Source organism: Paramisgurnus dabryanus, chromosome 20, assembly GCF_030506205.2.
Source record: "Paramisgurnus dabryanus chromosome 20, PD_genome_1.1, whole genome shotgun sequence".
Classification (NCBI taxonomy): Eukaryota; Metazoa; Chordata; class Actinopteri; order Cypriniformes; family Cobitidae; genus Paramisgurnus; species Paramisgurnus dabryanus.
The window spans coordinates 2,234,392-2,256,274 of record NC_133356.1 but is presented as its reverse complement, the minus strand read 5'-3'; the positions used below and the strand labels follow the sequence as shown (position 1 = coordinate 2,256,274).

The window sequence follows — 21,883 nt, the reverse complement described above, 5'->3', positions numbered from 1 at the left end:
CCTGTCGGTTTAAATTACACTGTAAACATTAATTACAGCTTTAACTTGGCAAATAACCAAGGTATAAGCGGGATAATCCACGGCTAGCCATGCATTAAAGGGTTTTAATGCACTTCACAGAGGCAACCACCCTCCGCTACGCGTCGGGTGGTTCTTCGCCTCTACGTCGTGCATTAAAACCCTTTAATGCATGGCTGGCCGTGGATTATCCCTTACATATGTAAGAGCTTTCTCTGATATTTAAGAGCAATTGATGAAATAAACTCATGCAACTTCCACACACTTAAAAAATGAAACAAAAATGAAAGAGGCGGCGAGCATCCACTTCAGTTTTATCAATGAACGCTTAAAGATCGCGCTGAAAACTGTGGGTTCGAGCTAGAAGTCAGGGCCGATGTTAAAACATTTTGCTCGGTTTATCACACTTTAGATCAATAGGTGAAGAGCAGTCTTTTGTGAGCGTCTAAACCACAAAATCGATCTGGTCAAATGCATTTTCGAGTACCTTTAAATGTGGTTGAAAGCTCAAAATGTTTCACACCCCTTTAACACCTGTAGCGTCATCCACTTGTGATCCCATCGATTAAAACGCATTTTAATACCTGGTGTAAACAGCCTATGAGATGTTTACTGGGATCTCTACAGGTATCCTATACATGACCTGAACAATCAATCTCTCAACTCTCAAGAGAGGTTTACAGTATCTAGTATATTATGCATAAAGATAAAAATCTAAATATGATACATGAATAAAAATTAAATATAAATAAAACCGCAAAAAATGGAACAAAGAAGAAAAATGTAATAAAAGCAAAAAAGGAAGAAAATTAAAGAATAAAAGACCAAAAAAGTAAAGTAAATGAAGTAAAGAAAAGCAAAGGAAGGAAGGAAGCCAAAATAAATCTAAAAAGATGTCAGGGAAAATAAAGCCTTATAAAAAAAAAGAAGATGACTACAAACAAGAAAGAAATCAGTACTGTATGTGTCGTGCACATCATAACATAACAACAGTCATTAAATGAGTAAAGTCAAAAGGCTCCCTGCTATCTCTAGATCATTATTTTAAAGATATCCTTTAAACAGGCGCTTTACAGAAGAAATAAAATAAATTCAATCAAACACACAAAGCTCTGTAAAACTACAAACAAATAAAGATCTGCTGTACAAAAGAAATCTGGTCTTAAATCACCTGCTGCCTGCACTTTATGAAAAATGCTGGATTACTTTAACTCATAGTTGGATCAAATATGGACATTTTCCTCAACAGCTGGGTTTGTCCCAATTTAACCCAATCATGGGTTAAACAACCCAGCATCTTTTAGTGTTTGTGTAATGTAAACAATTATACAAGTATTTAATGCTTTCTCTTGCTAAATTGTGAATATGACATTGTTGAATGAATCGTATAAAAATCTCAAATATTCAAGTAACACAGAAGGACATCACTTATACAAAGCAAAAGAACTCAGAGATAAATATACAGAAATGCACTTCACACCGTTTTATCTTTGGATAAACAAAATATACATACAACACCAATATGAAGGTGTTTTAAAAAGTGGTTATTATTTATTTCCCTGTAAACAATTAAAGCTTATTTCATTCATTAGCAGTTTTCATGGTAGGCCAACACATCGAGATCACCAAAATCTTTCCCTGTTGTGTTTGGTCAAACGTTCCCATTTACACGTGGTTTGCATTTATTTTTATTAGGTTTTCATTTTGGGCTAAAATGTTTTAAAGCCTAAATGGATCAGCCATTTATACGATCCATTATACATTTATTTTCAGTGTGAGGTAATGAACATATCGGGCCCTATCTTGCTAGTTTCAGCCCGATGCAGTTATTATTTCCACGTCCAGCGCCACGTTGTTTAAAGAGCAAATGCACTTGTACCCATCTGTTCACCCATGGGCGTGCTGGTCTGAAAACAAGATGTGTTCAGGCGCATAAACAACTGCACCATTGACCAACTAAAATCTGGTCTAGCACAGTTTTTTTTATTATTAGTAATATGTGCTAGGTGGGTGCATAATGTGCATACACTGCGTAATACACACACAGGGACAGCACACAAACATGCCAAATATTAAACAATTAAAAGATTATTATTGTGTACATAAAGATAAAATAAATGATAATCTTTGCATGTATCAGAATGACGTATCCAATTTCTGATTGGTTTGCTGAATCCTTTTGGACCATGCATCTGGCACGCCATCCGGTTTCTGTCGTTAAACTAGCAAAAGGGGATTCGAATACGCCCGAAGTGCACCTGCGCCATGCGCTTAAATAGGGCCCAATGATTCATTCCCTTCATTTCTTTTTCTGCAGGGCTGGAGAAAGACTTCCTAAACTGTTGTCTAATTAAATATTCATGAGATAAATTAGTATGCAAGGTTATGTTTGTGTTATTTACATTCAATTATATTTGTTAACAGATTCATTATCTATTTTAGATTGCAAAGTGCCGTCACAATTTAATTTAATTTTAAACTAAATTTCACATCAGTCTGAAGAAAATCAACAAATGTAAATGTAGCTCCACCTGCCCTCGCTCTGGTCGGACCTCTTTAGATAAATCTGTCTGTTTTGAGTTTGATTTCAACTTTCATACCCACAAAGCATCAAAAAATGAATCAATGCTGAATGCATTTGGTCACAAATATGAGAAATGAAAGTGTGAAATAAAGATAAATGAATGTTCAGCATATTCTGCGGGCTGTCATACACACAACAGGTGATGTTCAATGAAAAGTTGGTTGTGTCTTCTCTCTTAGCCGGACTTGTTTGTACAAGAATTGAATGCTGAGTCTGAGGTTTGTGTACATGAGCTGGTCCATTAGGACATCTATCCCTCTCGTCTACCATGAGGAAAAGGGTGAAGGCAGTCACTGGGGTTACATTTCCCCTGTGGACCTTGGGGTCCTACGGGACCAGGAGGCCCCTGGATGCCCATTCCAGGAAGACCTGTAGAGAAATAAAGTACAGGGAAATCTCAAGACAATGTGAGTGCAAAAGAAAACATTATGTACATACACAGTGATAACAGTGCACCGTTAAATAATAATGGACCAACTGTTCAAGTCTTTTTTATGGTTGCATTTGAAGACCAATCCGCCAGTACTTTGTGCCGCTGCGAAAAAGAGGCGCTCATTAAAACAATCCCATATCAATTAGTTTGGTTGAGAGCCATTATCTGCCTGTGCTTTTGAAAGGAAAACATTAAAGCAACAACTCAAATAATTGCAGCTATCTGTGAGGTGCAGATTTTGAGTGTGAAAAGTCCATCAGGAAGGGGTTTTACAAGCACTGGTTGACCAGCTGGCCATGGACAAAACAATGCAATTGAATTATTATTTCATATGATGCACTGTTGTCTTTCTATTTGTACAATATTCACATTCAATGTTAAAATGACATTTATTTTTATGAATTATTTTTAAAGGGCACCTATTATGACCATTTCTCAGGTGTGTCCAGAATGTTTCTGTAAAGTTTCAGCTCACAATACCCCACAGATAATTTACTATATCATGTCCAAAATTACCCTATTTGGGTGGGAGCAAAAAGCACTGCTTAGTGTGTGTGTGTGTGTACCTTTAAATGCAAATGAGCTACAGCTCTTCACTCCTTTACCCAAAGGGATGCTTTGGTTAAAATAGATCTGATTTCGCAAAGAAAAAATAGCAGACAGCATCCAACTCACTGAGGGCAGAAACTATGGTAATACAGGACTGTCAGTCTGTGGCTGTGGGCGGGGCTTTATCAGTGTGACATCACATTGCTAAGAGAATCAAAACAACATGTCTAATAAGCTTGCTTTGGTTTAATGGGGATTAAAAAAGGGGTGAATTGATTTTTTTTACTGTAGGGTAGTTATGTTCACACACATTTATGTCCAAACACCTGGTAAAAGTGGATTGGATTAATTATTAACCTAGCGTTGAGTCAAAAAGAGACAAACCCTGCAAGTTGTATTTTAACCTAGGCTAGGTCGTTTCAATCCAAAACAGGTTAAAACATCATAACAGGTTGGGTTCTTCCCTTTTATACCCAACGCTTTTCTTCATTATTTGCTTGGGCATCCATTTTAAAACGTCTATAAAATGACGTTAAAGTGCACAATTATAAAAAGTGCACAATTTAAAAAAAGTGCACAATTATATTGTCTACACAATTTATTTCAAACATTTAAATACTCCTTCTGGTTAAAATATTTTTAAGATCATAAGAAACCTTTCAGTTTTCAATGGTAGTTTATATTAAAACCTGGAACATTTGTTGAGTTGTTCATCAGTGACAATTTTGTACCTGGTGGGCCGGCTGGTCCCAGTGGTCCTGGAATGCCCAACCCCATCTGACCCCGTTCCCCTTTCTGCCCTCGATACCCTGCAGGGATTAAAAACACCCAAAGTCAGACATATTTCTTCAGTAAGCAGGGAACATTAACTTTGGATGGAGTTGATACTCATGTGATTATTTGTTTTTGAACACTATTAAAATCATTCTTACTACAGGACATTAAAGGTGCTGTAAGTGATGAAATGCATTTAATGATTTCCACCAGAAATCCACTGTAAAATTTTAGAACACCTATTTCAACCATATCTTTCAAGCAATACCAACTTTTCCAGCAAGCCATGCCATAAAAATCCCTTACAACACCTTTACAACAACTTCACCAAATGATTCACTTTAAGACTCAGATGTGCAGTTCAGACTCTGCTGTTCCAGAAAGCAGTATTTTGTTAGAAAGAGATCGGCTATATGACACAACAAGCCTCAGATCTTTCAGATTTTACAGTTTTCTGAACCCTTTAGGAGTAATGACAAATTCATCGATCGACCTTTGAAAACAAAGTTTCTGGAGCACCGCAGATGCTGACAGTGCATGTCACAATCAGCGGGCAGACAAATGCACAAACAAAAAGTCATTAGCTGACACCGGCATTTTAGTATTGTTCATGCACTCTTTTAGACAACAATTTCGAGATTATTTTCATAATGACATGCAGAAAACTGCCTCTGTTTAAAACACACACACACACATTAGTAATACTGTATGTTTCCTCAAGACAGACTAGCCTGAAAAAAATTCAGATGAAAAATTTGAACTAAAGAAGCCAGCTAATGCAAAATGTTTCTATCATATAACACAAATGAGCAGTGCTCATACAACTCATACAAACAAACACAACTTCTTTCACTGACTAACAGACCAAAGTGTATCCATCACCTTAAGATGCATTCATTCAATGCAATGGCATTCAACAGAAAGACGGCACTCTACCTGCAACATCATATCATGATCTCCTGCTGCCGCTCACAATACTGCACACTTCAAAACAACTCTGACAGGATGAGCTGCTATACAATACTTGCAAATCTGCATGTTTTCCTTTTGCTGACATCTTACATTTAAAATATCTTATTTAAACTTGAAGGGAAACAATGTTTACATTCAAAATATTTCAATGGAAATGGTTTTGCATTTTCACATCATTTAAAGATTTGCTCATATCAACCATTAGCACATTTACAGCCAGATTTACCAACAGCTTGTGCCAACGCAAACCATTAATTTGCCGTTAAATAATGACTGTTGGGATTTACTAATGACGCACAGTGGATAATTAACGCTGAAAAGATGCAGTCTAGTTATTATTGCATGTGCATTTCTAAGAGTTTTCCTTTCAGACGCAAAATTTATAAGGAGGAGATTATTTAAACTCAATTTATTAATGTTTAGGCGTGTGATATTACTGGTATTGGCGTCATTATTTAATGCAGAAAAAGCATCATTTTGCACTTGAAATGGCTGCACTTGAGTGACAGTTGAACAGCCACTGCTGTCACTAGAGTCGAGCTAGGTGGGCGTGGTTTCAGCAACCAGCCAACTCAGCTTCACCCACGTCCCGCCTCTTACCTTATTTTTGGATATCCGCGAGTGATGCGTGGTGACCTATGACCAAGATGGCGAGGGTAGGCACTGCCTACTATTGGCTTCAAAAACGATCTTCAGAAACTTATGGGTGACGTCACGGACACTACATCCATCTTTTTTTACAATCTATGTGCTGAACTCAAGCGCATCAGGTGTTAGTAGATCACCTGCACCTCATCAGCTCTGATATTTGCGACCCTGGGGTGCGTTTCCCGAACAACAACGTAACTCGTTGCTGAACCAACATAGTACGATGCATAGTTGGAGAAACGAACTACCTTGTCACGACTGTTTCCCGAAAGCATAGTAACTTTGTCGCACATTCATCATTTGAACCATGTTAGTTTAACAACATAGTTGATGATGTCACGTGGGAGGTGAAGTACTAATTAATCTGTTAAGATCGATTTAATGTCAGATTATTGCTGTAAATAACATATATTGCATCGGAAGACTGATTTTGTTATCGTGATTTAGTTATCTGTTGTTTTATTTTCAAGATATTCAATTCATGCGCAAGTTACCTCTTACGTCACTCCTCCCAGGGATTCCCCAGGGTCCTAAAGGTCTGTGCACATGCGCAGTTTTCAAATGCAACACTTTTATTCTGTTTACAAACTTAAAGACGTAAAATAAAATTGTAATTTAGAATGATGGATATAGAATTTATTACAATTATTTTGTTCAAATTCATGATAAACGTAGGTCTACATGTTATAATAACAAGAAACGATGCTTCTAACGACAGGTGAAGAGCTGTCGTTCAAACCGCACAAGTTTAACGTTTAGTAAATCTGGCTCTTAATCTTTAAAAAGGTTCTGTTGAGATTATAAAGTCATTGCTTGTCATGAAATAACATTATTTGAAGGTATGTTCTTGACATGCAGGGAAAACACACAGGAAAATACATTTTAGTTTCAGCTTTAGGAGTATTTAGATACATTTTAATGAATCAAAGTTAGATGATTTTATCACCATAGAAAACAGCATCAAATGAAAAATCATGTTACAAAGGGATTAAACATGAAACATTATCTTAATAAATTGTGTTATATGAAAGCACAACAGATTATACTTGAGCTCAATGAAACATAAGTAGGTTTAGATGGCATGATGCACTGCACAAACAATGCATTTGTCATTTTAAGAAACTCTTTAAGATGAAAAAACATACATACATTTACATTAACATAAAAAATAAAAGATGCAAAATGGCATCATCAGTATGACAAAAAAGCAAACAGCATTTCAATGTAACACCAGCATTTAGTGTTGCGTTCATTCGCTTTCAGAAATAACACAGCCGTCAATATTTACATCGCCCTTTCTCATTTAGTTTGCATGAAAACTGACCCCAAGTGAAATTAGCATAAATGTGCTAAAAAAGCTATTAGTTTTAGCACATAATGTGAAAAAAAAAACATGGCCAAATTGATGATTCCAGAGGAGGAGAGACTCGGTGGAGGATGACAAGGAATAATGAGAAAATATTACCCGCAAACTTCCTCCTGCCTGTGCCGAGGTGGAAGTCAACATCTGACAAATAAAAAAAACTGATGAATTTCTGATTTACCAGGAGAAAAAAAGACTCCTTATGATTTCCTCCTCATGCCTGACGTCGGATTTGTGACTGCTGAATAAAATCTACAGCAATCTCCAGGCACAACCCGCAAAAAAGTACCACACAAAAAAAACAATAAAATAATAATACCAAGTGGCATTCAAAGCTTCATCTGCTGTTATAAATGTTGGGCACCAACAAAATGACAGATATGCATAGAGTATGTATCAAACACAATCAGAGACACATTATCATTGTACAAGGTACAGTATATAGTCTTGTATCTTGAAAATATCAAGGGTTTAGGGTCCTCAGGAACTCAGACAGAAGGATAAAACTGAACTGGGATTATTGATGAGAGAGACTGGAGAAGCAGTGAGATAGTTGCCTGCCTGCCTGCCTTTGATGAATGATCAGAATCCCTTACTTTTTCTCACTGTTTTTTATTTATTTATTTATTTGCAGGCCTTAATCCAACAAAGTGAGATATTGCCAGGCCTTTTCTTCCATCTGCACACTTCTTCTTTTATCTTTGTGCTCTCATAAGCCCGTCCAGGGTGATATTACGCTCTCCGATTCTGGTTTGGTTTTCCATCCGTCTTCATATGTCTCGCCCGGCTCGCGGCACCATATGCCACTTAGTCGAGCAACTACAGTACCCGGCTTTTCTTCCTAGCTAGCAAGAAACCTGTGAATCCCTTACACCCAAATTTCACATTCGACAATTGGTGAACTTCACCTTCCTGTTTAATTTCCAGCTTCTGACTGGCTTCTGTAAATTTATAAACCGACAAAACCACGTGACCTCAACCCGCTCAGTTCAGCGCTACTCAAACTATTTGAGAAGCAGCTGACGCAGTATATTTCACAAAAGATCCACATGAATAAAGAGATACTCTGTCCTCTTTCTATTTTACCAGGGAAAAAGAGGCAAGCAACTTTGCTTAAAACTGGATAGACAGACAGTATAAGCTTTCAGAGTTATATAAATGAAAGTCACGATCTTGAACGGAGACCATCGGTGGAGCAGAATAAAGAGATCCATAGAGGTTTAGTCTTTTTGGATTTGGCTCCTACCTTGATGGCCTGGGGGACCTGGCTCTCCGGGAGGTCCAGGGGAGCCATCATTACCGGGCGGCCCGGGAGGGCCCGGTCGACCCTGAGCTGCTAATATAGATGCTGGTGTTTTCTGCCGAGAGGAGGAGCTCTCTGAAAACCTCTCTGAAAGAAATATAGCAAACAGAATCTGGATTATACTTACTGTATGATATCATTTCATTTCAATTATATTTATGCATTTGGCAGAAGTTTTTTTTCTAATTGGCTTACGGTGCATTGAAGGTATACATTTTATCAGTATGCATTGTACTGGTTGAGCTAAGTGAAGAATAAAAGGACACCAAACTAATTCAGGAAAACCTCTATGGCACACATGCTGACGATTACATCAGAAAATTTGTGGGAAGCAAAGGCTAAAGTCTTAAAATCTAACAATGAGATTAGAGCATCATTAGCATCAACATTAGGAGCAGCATTAGGATCAGGGTCACATTTGAAAGCACTGCAAGTCGCTTTGGATAAAAGCATCTGCTAAATGCATAAATGTAAATATTATACTGCAAGTTGCATGAAATTCAAATGCACATTATGCATTTCTAATACATTTCTTAGCACCAAAAACTTGCATTGCAAATTATAATGCATTACTGAATTATTGCATTACATAAAAACAAAGTAATTTTCTTGTAATGGAAAATATTAAACTGTTCCCCTAAACCACCCCTTTCTCATCTTTTTCAGCCTATGTTGTCAAATGTCCATTAAATGACTTCTAAAGTTTCTTCCACACATACACAACTGAAAGGTAAAACACTCCAGTACTCAATAAGGTGACAGATGTACCTTCAAACACGCGCAATACTTCATTTCGGATGAAGGCTTTAATTTCCTCCAAGGCAGCTGTATCACTCTGCGAGAGAAGGAAAGAGAAATGAAAGAAAACAAGAAGGCAGAGAGGAAAAACAAACATCAGCACAACATGATTTGCAGATTAAAAAAGTGCTGCTACAAAATGGCAACGCTTCATGTTTTATTCATGCTTAGAAATGTTGGAGTTCTCCGAGATAAAGGATGGATGGCACATAATGGTGTAATCACCATCTCTCCTCAAAGCGTCTCTCTCTTTATGAGCGCTGTTCTTTCTTGAATGTATTGCTGAAAAACAAACTGATTCCCTTCAATTGAAAGCAAACCCTTCGCTGCTTAAAGTCGCTCTGTCAAGCGCTCTTAGGCCACCAGGATGCCGTGTATCTGAGGGATGAGAATGAGGTCGGTGCTGGGTTGAAATTAATTGGGCAAGTGTATATTAAATCACATCAAACTTCTTTATCGTTTGCATGATAAATTGTTGCAGATATCGTTATGGAATGGCAATTTGATGAGGTTGCTAGGCAACATAAAAGGTGAAATGACTTACTAATGGACTGGGAAAACAGTACTATATAGTATGTGTGGGTGCACTATGAATTCATTCTGGTCATACTATATCCTCTGTTTTCATTGCCATGTGACCCGTATGTTTAATGAACTATGACATAATAACAACAATTATGAACAAAATGTACTCAGGGGTTGTTAAACAAGTACAATTTAACCACAAGAGATACAGCATTTTTATTACTCGCTCACAGTGTTTATTAACTTTATGTCTCCTTAACTGCTGAAACCTCATTGGATAGAAAGTGTGGATTTGACCCATATGGCAAAAAATACATTTATTTGACCAAAATATTTTAAATATTTGCTTAATACATTTTTTGTAGAAATTAATGCTCAATTGAATATATTTTTGAATTTGGAAATATATTTAGTTCTATCCTTCATATATCAACATGTATTTCAAAATGTATTTCAAGGGCAAGCAAATACATTTCTAATTTTACAACCCATATGGCAAAAATGTATTCTTTACAATTTTAAATACATTTTAAATATATGCAAAATACATAGTATTTGTATATTTTTGAAGTTGAAACTATATTTAATTTTAGCCTTTTTAAAACTGTTATGTTTATATTGAATATATTTCCTTGGATTGAAATATATGGAATACTAAATTTATTTTAAATGCTTTAAAATTATTAAATATATTTCAAAATATACAAAAAATGTCCAAAAAATATATTTTTGTAAACATATTCCAAAATATATTTCAGCAAATATATGTTTTGGCAATTTTTTGTACATCTCGAAATATATTTTAAATATTTTTTGCCATAAGGGGATGCATACTGACAAGTCTCGATCTGACCATCCGGGTATTTGTTAGTATGTTTTATGCATACTGAGGCTTCGGACATACTATTCACTATGCATACTTATTTTTTCTCCCTAAACATAGTATCGAAGCGATATTGGGCACAGGATGTGACACAATCAAAATCATATATTTAATTACATTTTATCAGGGCTCGCAACATTTTTGAATCCCTGGTAGCCCTTCGGGCAGGCACTCTTTCATTTTTGGTAGCCCGAAATGAATACAAGTAGCCCGAATAAAAAATACACTGTTTAATGTAGAATATTGATAAATCCTGGATTTCCATGCAAGCCGACTATTTCTGCCCATCCCCAGCTAACAATTTGGTACCCAAAACGTTCCCCCTTACATTAGTTTTTGGTTTCTAGAATGTTATTTTCCAAGGTTTTTGGTTAATAGCAAGGAATGTTTTCTTAAAGAAAATAAACATTCCCCTAATGTTATTTTTAGGTTATTTTAACATTCCCCTAACGTTAGAATAATTGAATTGTTATATTACTGAAATATTATAAGAATGTATTATAACAGTTTATTTTTAATTTAATTTAATATAATAAATTACCTCAACACATCACACATTGTATTTAGATAACATGGTATTTTATCAAATATATAAACAACCAGTGACTTTAACACAATGTAGAAGACTTAAAGCAGATATTTATTAAAAAGGAATAAACATTTAATTCCCTTTAGGTTAACAGATCTTACCATAGCCGTTTATTTTTGCTAGAATAATGTTAGACTCTGAGGTAAAACGAAATGACAAATAAACATTCTATTCGCTTCAGGTAAACATATCTTACCACTGCTGTTTAGTCACCTATCAGCTTGTAACATCATATTCTCTTAATAGCGTAGACGTGTCAAATCGATCAGAAATCACTCAAATATATTTTCCTTCTCACATATTTAAGTTACTACTTGAAGAAAGAAAAAAGGAACGCTAAAACAATGTTAGTCTATGAGGTAAATTTTTTTCAAATGACATTTAAGGATGGGTTTATTTATGCTTTCACTTCATTTCCTGACATTTTCACTTGTTACGTGAGGATAATGACTGACAAGAGGACGCCGGAATAAATACAATATAATTACCTAACTAAATTTGAGACAAAGCAAAAACATTAAAATATTATTTCCTCCCCAAGATAGCCTGATGGGCAGGGCAGAGAGACATTTTGGTAGCCCGACAGGAATTCACAATAGCCCCGGGACGTCGGGCTAGCGATTTTGTGAGCCCTTGATTACTTTAAAGGGTTTGTGTCAAGTATGTTATTAATGTTAAGCACAGTTAACCGCTACTCGACCACTGAGGCTTGCACCGAATGAACTCTCGCATCTCGGCAGAAGATGGTGCATCCGGCGAGCTCAAGTGTCCAATTCCATTACTCGTTTCCATTCACTAAACTATATTAATGAACTAATGTAGGGTATGATGAAGGGTATAGGGGACTATTTCGGACACAACCTTGGTTTTATCCTACCCCAACTCTCTCCAGGTGTATCCTGCTACCCAGTCAGTGTATATGAAGAGTTCAGATGCAAAAGCCTCTAAACAGCACTTCCGCCAAAAATACGACAATGATATTAACCAAATATTTTACACACACATCAAATACTTTCATTTCAAATCCACTTAATCTCAGCCTCAGGCCATTCAGAAAAAAACAGTTTGTAAACAGAATCCGTTAAGAGTCATTTACAAGAAAACATGTCAGACGCACTTAAGAGGGTTTCACAGCTGATTTCTTCATATACCCCAGTGTTTCCTAATGTCTTTGGTCAAGATTTGCTCATGTCATCTTCTGTTTGGTGATGTTTATTAAGTCACGACATGTTTAGTGTTCGCTCACATTTATCTTTGTTTAATAAAACTGCAGTTGAGCTCTTTTTAACTCACCTCTCAGTGGAGTTAAACCAATGACCAAGCGATAGTCAAAATTTTTTATTTAAAACCTGTTGAAACTATTTTTATGGTTGATGTGGACTTTTGGACCCACTGAATGTGTGTGAGCGTTTAAACAGTACAACAGACAATGATTTATCCTTAAACGCTCTCAATCCAATGAGAAAACCGCATCACCTAGCAAAGAGCATTAATTTTGCGTCTCATGTTTCGAGCTCCGGTTGCGACTACATTCATTGTCCCACACACAATACACTGCTAATGGCTCCATCCTGAGAGATATGTTTGTGTGTTTGATTGAGAGTAAAAGTAACTGCATAGTGACAGCACAGCGGGCGTTTCGCTGGGGTTCAGAGCTGCGGTCTGTGCTTGCAGAGGCTGATGGGTTGGAATATTTGTGTGTATGATTATTGTTATGTGCTATTAATTATTTATTGTAAAGTGTAAATGCATGTGTGTTTTTGCACAACAAAGCAATCAATGCCGGTTGCCCTCTGTATTGTGTGGTGTGACCCAGCGGTTATGGATTCGGGCTATGGGCCAAGAGGCTGCCGCAGATTGGAAGAAAGCCAGAAACTGGATCTTTACTGAGGTCATAGATGAGCTCTACCCTCCACATAAGTCTGCAGTAAGGGATTGTTCACCTTAACAGTCAGTTTATTGCTGGAGTCTGACAACAAATTGGTATTCTTGGAGATAAAAATGGACTATTTGTATATGTATATGCAGTATTGCAGCAGGGTCTAAAGTATATTATTCCATAAACAAGTTTGAAGAACAACTCTTAACGCATGTCGCTCATGTCAGCAACTCTCTTTAAGAGATAAATGACATCTGGTTGTTTTGTCGCTGCAAATCTGTCACTGTAAATGGCCACTGGCTAAAACCTACGCTTTGGCCTTAGCATAAAGACCTGCCTGTCTACTTTCTTTCAAAACAGCAAAGTTTTCAAGTCACTGATTTTAGCAAGAAGTGGCGCACACATACCAACAGACTCACACTTCCGGATGCAGATGCAGATGCAGGCTCGCCTGGTTCTCCTTTCGGTCCGGGTGGCCCAATGGGTCCTCTATCTCCATTTCTCCCTCTTTCTCCTTGGACTCCTCTCTCTCCTGAAATCCCTGGATCTCCCTATAGAAGCAAAACCAGAATAAAAATGTAAAAACAAATCAGCCATTATGCATAATAACAATTGCGTATTGTTATGAAACCTGGTATGGCTCTTCAGTTACATGTTCTGAGAGCACTTTCGACGCCCCCTAATGGTCAAGAGATTTGAGGCTATATCTCTGCATCGCTTTATTGTTTTTACACCAAATTTGGTGGGTGTCATCGCAAGCATGATCTGAATCAAAATCCATTGTTCGGCATTATTATAATGCCAAGTTATTTTAACCTCCTAAGACCCGAGCTTTGGTCGCTTTTACATATATCATTTCTATATTTTGGGGTTAGGAAGAACCAATAAATATAATAACCAAATATTTTTCTTTGAACATGATTCAGTGTAATTGTCCGCGTTTGTGTACAACAGTTTCCAGTTACACAGAATTAAGTATTATGGTTCAAACATCAAAAAATGGTTAAAACCATATTTGGGTCAAAAAGGAACAAACCCAAGCATTGGGTTAGAAATTGACCTATGCTGGGTTGCTTTAACCCATGGTTGGTACCCAACCCAAGTTAAGTTTGTCCCTTTTTGACCCAACCATCATAGGTTGAAAATAACCAAGCATTTTTTAACTCTTTCCCCGCCATTGACAAGTTATCTTGTCAATTAAGAAACAACACTTTCCTCACGAGTTTTAATGGTAATCTGTATTTCAAATATCAACTAGGTGGCGCTCTTACCCAATTTATAAAAAATTAAAGCAAAAACGAATTTTACAAATTTTAAACTATGTGTATGTTTGTGGATAATCGTTCTGAATCTGATCTCTAACAAAAGTCCTTTACAAAAATGCAATTATTTCAGCTTTTTGCTCAAAATTTTGTATTTTTGAAGAAACCTACCCGTATTTAAGAGGTAAACAAATGAAGATAGGATGAAAAGTTTTTTCCCTTTTTTTAGTTTGAAAGCAGAGGGTCTGTTCTTTCATTTGATATATTTGTATGTTTGTATTTATACAAGAAATTTATCCTGGAAGGCATTTTGTGACACTTTTGTGAAAATCACAAAAAATGCTGGTCGGGGAATGAGTTAAAAGTGAATGCTGATCAAAACAAAAGAAAAAGTACTACAATAATAAAAGTGTAGATTTTTGGCAAGTTTTGTCATAATCAAAGCTCACATAAATCCAAACTAGACTGCACAACACATTGACTTTGGCAGACCAAGATGAAATGTTTTTAACAAAAAGTGTCCCCGAGTATCAGATATCATATTTTTAAGTGATTTAATTGACATTAGTCATTGAAGAGGAGCATTTAAATCATTGTTAGTATGAACCTTTCACTGTTTTATGAGATAAAGTAATAAATTCAGACAGCCAAAACAAGAGCCGCCACTCACCCAAAATATGACATTTTCTATTGAAATGAATTAAAAATGGTACCCGTTCTCCTTTAGATCCTCTGTCTCCGGGTCTGCCTGTGGCTCCCTGTGAAAAAACAGATAAATCTAAGAAATGAAGAAAAGCACAAAGACAGAAGAGTCTTCGCAAGAGGCAAGACAAATAATTAGATATCTGGAGTGAAACTGACCCTTGAGCTAAAAGCCTCATCCATGGCAGTGACACTCCAAATCTTTTCTTTTATTACAGCTTACAATCAGTCTGACCACACACGCATACGCACACACGTGGACACACACACACACACACATACACGCACACACACGCACTTTAAGCTGCGGTCACACTAGACTTATCGTTCCATTGACTTCCATTCAAACACATGAGAATGTGTCAGACCGGAAATGCAAGCTCGTTCAACGATATTTCACAGGTCACTGCTTAGCAAAGTTCAAGTGTGATAAACTCTGACCTGCCAATTCACATCACGTGGAGTGTTATGACCAGTAGGAAACCGCCGGTATGTCACTGTGTGACCTTTCTCTTTATTGAAAAACACAAATGGAAGAAGATCATATTGATGAGCTGCTAGCTGCTCACTCTACGCAGCAATGTCAAATGAAAACTCGCATGCTCAAAGTCTAATGTGACTGTGGCTTAATCCCTCGTTCAGATGTTATCGCTGTGTGTTGCCCGTCTCTTTCAATGAGGCGTTTCTAAATCTGCTTGTCATAAACAAATGAGTACCATCCACGCCAGTAACTGACGAGAGAAGGATTGACGTGAACTCCACTGCTTTGTTCTCATTGGTAGTCGCTCGAGAAATTCGCTCGACATTTGCATAAAGTGAAACTTTTCTTAACTTTCTCGCGTCGCTGGACACGCCCATATGGTCGCCAACGGTCACTTTCACTCGTGTCACCAGAAGTCGACCGGTTTCCATTGAAATGAATGAGATCGCGTCGCTCTGCTACTGCTGGTCGCTGGCTGTCCGAATGGGGTGTTAGTCTACTGCAGTGGTTTTCAAACTATTTTAGGAGCAACCCTAATTTAAAAAAATACAAATTATGCGACCCACACTCTACCCCACCTCCCCCCCCCCTTAGTAGCATGAAGCAGGGCGGGGCCGAAAGCCGTCATAGTGGAGTGAGCCCGGTGAAACGTGCACGCGCGCATCTGTATGTATTACCTAATGAGCAGACCCGACGCCAGACACAAATTCACGGATGGGCATTTCATTTTTTCAGGGGGCACAAATGAGATCAACCTCACTGCAATTCATAATATCATTAATTATGAAAATGGGCAAAAAACAAGGAAGAACTGACATACTCAACACAACCGAGGAGTCTTAAAAATTGGACCTAGCCTATAGATGGATTTCAGTCACGTGACCTTTTACATCATGCCGCCATCTTTAGGACCTACCGAGTACCAGTAGGCTATTGACAAGCATTGGCTACCTTGCTACGATTTACGGATTTCTTATCTTTTACTGTCTATGATTCTTATGGATACAGTAAAGGGCTACGAAAGACAACATGTCGCATCTCGACTGTCATGAAAATAAACGCTACTTTAAAAAATATATATCTTGGTTAGGGTGTGATGCCTTCTCGATCCCTGATGCGTTCTTCCAGCCGCTGTCCGCTGCTACCGAACTACCACTATTTTACAACATAAGAAGGCGCGACACAACATGAAACTTTGCTCGAAGTATCACCTGGATCTCTACACATGAACGCGAGCATTGAGAACATTGTTTGTGTACACGAAGTTTACTAAAAAGAAAGGTTTTGTACAACTGACTTTGGCTGTTATGGTGTCCGCTTGTCATCTCTGCCAGACGTAAATAATCGATTTCCGAAGGGAAATGAATGAATCTCATATGAGGCTCCTTTTTCAACTAGAAGGTCAATATTGTTTTTCACTTGCGACAAAACAACGACTTATTCGTGCATTTTTATGGAACTATGCTTTAGGAGATATCAATCTTTACTCTCCTCCCTCCTTACGTCGCAATTGGAGATCGATACATCTTGACTGGGAAGAAGGCGGCGAGCGGACGCCAAATCATCCAAAGTCAGTTGTTCAAAACCTTCTTTTTAGTTAACTCTCTGTTCACAAACAATGTTCTCAATGCTCGAGTTCACATGTAGAGACATAGGCGATACTTCGAGCAAAATATCATGTTGTGTTGAGCCTTCTTAATGTTGTTAAAATAGCGATTTTGATGCTCACAGCATATTGAAGGCATAGCTTCTAGTTCTTTTGCGACCACTTCAAGTCCTTAAAATGGCGGAAGACAAGTGAGTGACGTCAGCTGATATCCATGTATACTGAAGCAGTCTAAAGACACGTCGCAGGGCTCGACATCAATGCTTGTCCGCTTATCAGGGACAAGTAACGTTAGATTAAAACGCCAATAACAATCACCAAAACACGCTAATGATTCTGCATCCTTTAGTCTCAATGACAACCGAAAGTGCATAATGTAATAACGCTAAGTTAAACAAATGAGTGCAGCAAACACAAAGTGAGTTAACACTGACAAAGTGGGTTAAACATACTGCGGTAAAAATGTGAAGTTTTTAATAACATGATACAGTTAAGCAGCATCACATCACGGTTGAAAATGTGACAGATTTCATGACAGTTCACTAAACAAGTAATCAATATTAAGCCACTTACATTTTAGACGCAATGTTGACTGTTTTTGTGGTTTCAGCAGCGAAAATAGTTCAAAGATAACAGCAGAACCATAACGTGTCAGTCTTACTGCAAAACTCAACCGTGTCGTAACGGTGGCGCTTTGCTTAGCAAACAACTAAACATTTCCGCGCTCACTTTCGACAAACCAATCAAATACATTAAAAATATATATTTTGTTAAATCAGACCAAACACATTTTTATTTAGGAGTTTTTATTTCCCCTTGCATCATTTAAAAAATGGCTGTGACCCCGTGCGCAATTTAATCTGCTGTCTATGAATTTAATACAGTAAGCTGCGCACGCACATGGGTCATGTGACACAGTGGTGGAGTATTTTTTTATTTAGTGTATTTAAAATATATTTTACTGTGCTTTTATTCAAGTGTGTTGTAATTATTATAGTTTTTATAATAAAATTGAATAAATTATTTTAGTAACATTTTTTTGAAATCTTTCTTAATTTCCGCGACCCACCAGAGGGTCGCAACCCAGGGTTTGAAAACCACTGGTCTACTGTATAGACAGTTTATCAAACGCATGCGTGTTGTCGCGGTTACACGTCTGTACCGAAGTGAACTTCCAGTCTGTATTTATTTATCGATCTGGCTAGGTGCTAAACTGATCTCAGAAACAAATACATTCTCGAAAATAAATGTTTTGGTTTGCTAAAGATGAGGGGAGACGGCGAGCATGGATCACAACTGTGTGGAGAGGTTTGGCAGTCAGGCAAGAATTCAAGGATCTGTAGCTAACATTGTTTACATTCACTTTACCAACATGATCTCACGGAAAGTCTTGCTTTAGTCACGAAAAATAATGTTAATTTATTCGTGTCCATGCCACGAAATTCAGCTTTTTTGTGCTTTGTGCATGAATGTATTTTTCGTGTCACTCGCACAAATTTCTATAAATAGTTTTCGTGTCGGTGACAGGACTTTCTTTTTCATGTCATTTTATGTATTGTTTTCCCTTTCCCCCCCTATTTTTAAATCTTTGTCACTATGGGTTGGGGTTAGATTTGGGGTTTGGGTTAGGATGTATAAAAATGTAACAGAAAGTGATTCTAACAACAACCCCAAGCGACAATGGTAAGAAAATAGGAAAAACAATGAAAAAACAATACATAAAATGAAACGAAAAATAAAGTTGTGCAAGGGACACAAAAAGCTATTTATAGAAATTTGTGCAAGTGACACGAAAAAGACATTCGTGCTCAAGGCACAAAAAAAGCTGAATTTCGTGCCATGGACAGATAAATTAATCATTTGTTTATGTTGTTGATGCTGAAACCGTCTATACATCATTAGCCCAGAAATTCACAGACATCTTCTACCCTAAATATGAATGTTTACACAGTGTGTATGTAAAATTCCTCATAGTTTACATTACTTAAGCAGTCAGTGTTTTTGTCTACCACTGGGATGTAAAGATTGATTAAATTTGATACAAAAATTATGCAAAAATCCCGGCCAAATCAAACCCAGATACACAAACATATTTTCATTGACTGTTCTTCAAATTCATTTGAGAAATGAAATGATTTGGCTGCTTTTATGGCTCAACTTGGTCTTAGTTGTTCAGCAGACAGTAGCTGTAAAAGCTGAGGGATTTCTAAATGACCATTTTCTCCCCAAACTCATCAAAGCAGAAAACCTCTGGATCTCTCATTGCTCTTTCTCCTTTGAGAGAAGCACTGTAGAGATACGCCTCTCGCTGTGCTCCAAAACCACTCTTCCATTTCTCCATCTATCTTTTCTTCTCTCGTGTACCGCTGGCTCCTCTGGGAGCATCTCTGTATTAAATTCACCTGCTGGATTGCAGCCGGCAAGCAAAAAATTATGCAATCTAGCCTGCGTTTCTAAAGCGGGCTGCACTTTAACGGAAGCATCCCCGACCATCTGCTTTCATCGCCAGCCCTGTCGATGTCAAACAAGCTCTTTCTTTCTATCGTCTCTCTATTCCCCAGCTCCTGATGAGGAGAGCTTAAAGCCATCACCGTGCCCACTGAATTGTGTTTCCCTCAGCCCCTGTTAGTAAAGAGATGGGGGATTTTATAAGCAGAGATCCTTCCTGCTAGATGGCACTGTTGGACCACCAAATGCATACAGATGGCATCGATGCGGGGAGCGGGGAGGAAAGGAGGTTTAAAGCAAAACAAACCAGAAAAAACTCAACGAGTGGTCTGATACCCCGCAAACACAGAGATGATGGTGACGTGAATAGAAGCAAAAATAGGGCTGGGCTTTCTGTCATCACATTTTAAAAGGGGAAGAGGAAGAACACTTATATACAGGGAATCTTCAAATAACTCAATATGGTAGCTATGGGAAAAGTCCCAGTTTAAAAAGAGTTGACTTTTCAGTTTCTTTTCTTGAGATCATGCCAAATCTTCAATCATGCTAAAATTACCATTTGAAATGTTCTTTAAACACAAACATGCCTAACTATTCAATGGTATTAACTGGTTTAAGCTGGTCTCCAAGCCGGACCAGTTGAAATGTGCACAAAATCCCTATAAAAACCACAATAGACGCTATGACCAACCGAACAACATGGCCGTTTATATCTTTAGAGTTTAGAGATTTCGCTCTTTCCCCATTCAAGCAGTTATTTAAATCTCTAAACTCTAAAGATATAAACGGCCATGTTGTTCGGTTGGTCATAGCGTCTATTGTGGTTTTTATAGGGATTTTGTGCACATTTCAACTGGTCCGGCTTGGAGACCAGCTTAAACCAGTTAATACCATTGAATAGTTAGGCATGTTTGTTATTTAAAGAGTGCGTTAGTAATATACGCCTATAAACGGGACGACAACGCGCATTTGCTTATCACATACATGAATGCGCAGCAGCACAAAAACGCTTTTAAATATGAAAGATTAAAGGATTAAAATGTAAAAGATTATTATTGAGTCTCTTTGACAAACATGAGGATTGATTATGAGACGTTAGAAGGTGTAAAGAGCTGCTTTGCATGTAGCCTGGTAAGTAAATAAATGCTTTGCTTTAAACAAATGCATCTATTTTTAAATGTTTTTTTTAAATGCTACGGATTTACTGTATATGATGACTCTGTACCTGTGGATATGATGAGATGAGAAAGATTTTAAGTAATGCTTTTTAAAAAAAAACATGGCGCTGTCCAAGTGCTGAATCGCTTCTGTTCTCTGCACGTTTGTAAATTCTTTATCTCTTGTTTGTATTTTTAGAGTACAAACCTTTTCTTGCATATTTGCAAATTATTATATGAGATTACAATGATTTTGTAGGATATTAATACATTTACAGCTATTAAAAGCCTGCTATTTGTACTTCTATGACTGAAAGAAAACGTCTTTTAAAGGTTTTAATCCAAAAAAATTTAATTTCAATAAAAATGAAAACAACAAATTTTTTAACATTATTCTTAAACTGGGGGTCATCTTCCTCCGCTTAGGTCTGTCATCTAAATAGGGATTAGACATAGTGCCAGCGCAACTGGCTTTTAAAGGGGATGAGAGCTGAGACTCTCATTGGTTTTTTTGCTCGCCCATAACACACCCATTACTCATTAGGAGAATAGGAACAACCCTTATCGACCGTGCGCTTGGCGCACAAACCATTTTTCTCGTCGTTAAATAAGCAAAAGTGGCATTGGACACGCCCATTTAGACCGTGCGCCATGAGCTTTAGACAATGTGCTTAGATCGTTAAAATAGGGCCCTATGAGTTTATACGAAATAACCAACTCAAAAAATATGTACCAATTCCCGTTATCAGGATGGATATAACAGGAGCTGTGCTTAAATATGAAAAACATTTCTGAGATCAGCTGTGTTTTAACGCTTAATACCTGTAAAGAAAACAGATGTCTGGTGACATAACAAAGATGCCTGTGAATAATCTGGCTTGCCATAAGGAGTCAACTTTGACTCATTTG

General features: G+C 37.4%; 1 protein-coding gene across 1 annotated transcript in view; it reads right to left on the bottom strand.

The window, feature by feature from the left end:
• Window positions 1-181: 181 nt before the first annotated feature.
• The window catches only part of LOC135786557 (uncharacterized), a 218,573-nt gene continuing 196,871 nt past the window's right edge, over window positions 182-21,883 (bottom strand). The window contains exons 46-51 of the mRNA XM_065296017.2: window positions 15,294-15,338; window positions 13,726-13,869; window positions 9,413-9,479; window positions 8,588-8,731; window positions 4,316-4,393; window positions 182-2,971 (exon numbers count right to left, since the gene is read on the bottom strand). Of these exons, the coding sequence (XP_065152089.1) occupies window positions 2,853-2,971; window positions 4,316-4,393; window positions 8,588-8,731; window positions 9,413-9,479; window positions 13,726-13,869; window positions 15,294-15,338 (597 nt within the window). The 3' untranslated portion in view covers window positions 182-2,852. The remainder of the gene's footprint in view (window positions 2,972-4,315; window positions 4,394-8,587; window positions 8,732-9,412; window positions 9,480-13,725; window positions 13,870-15,293; window positions 15,339-21,883) is intronic.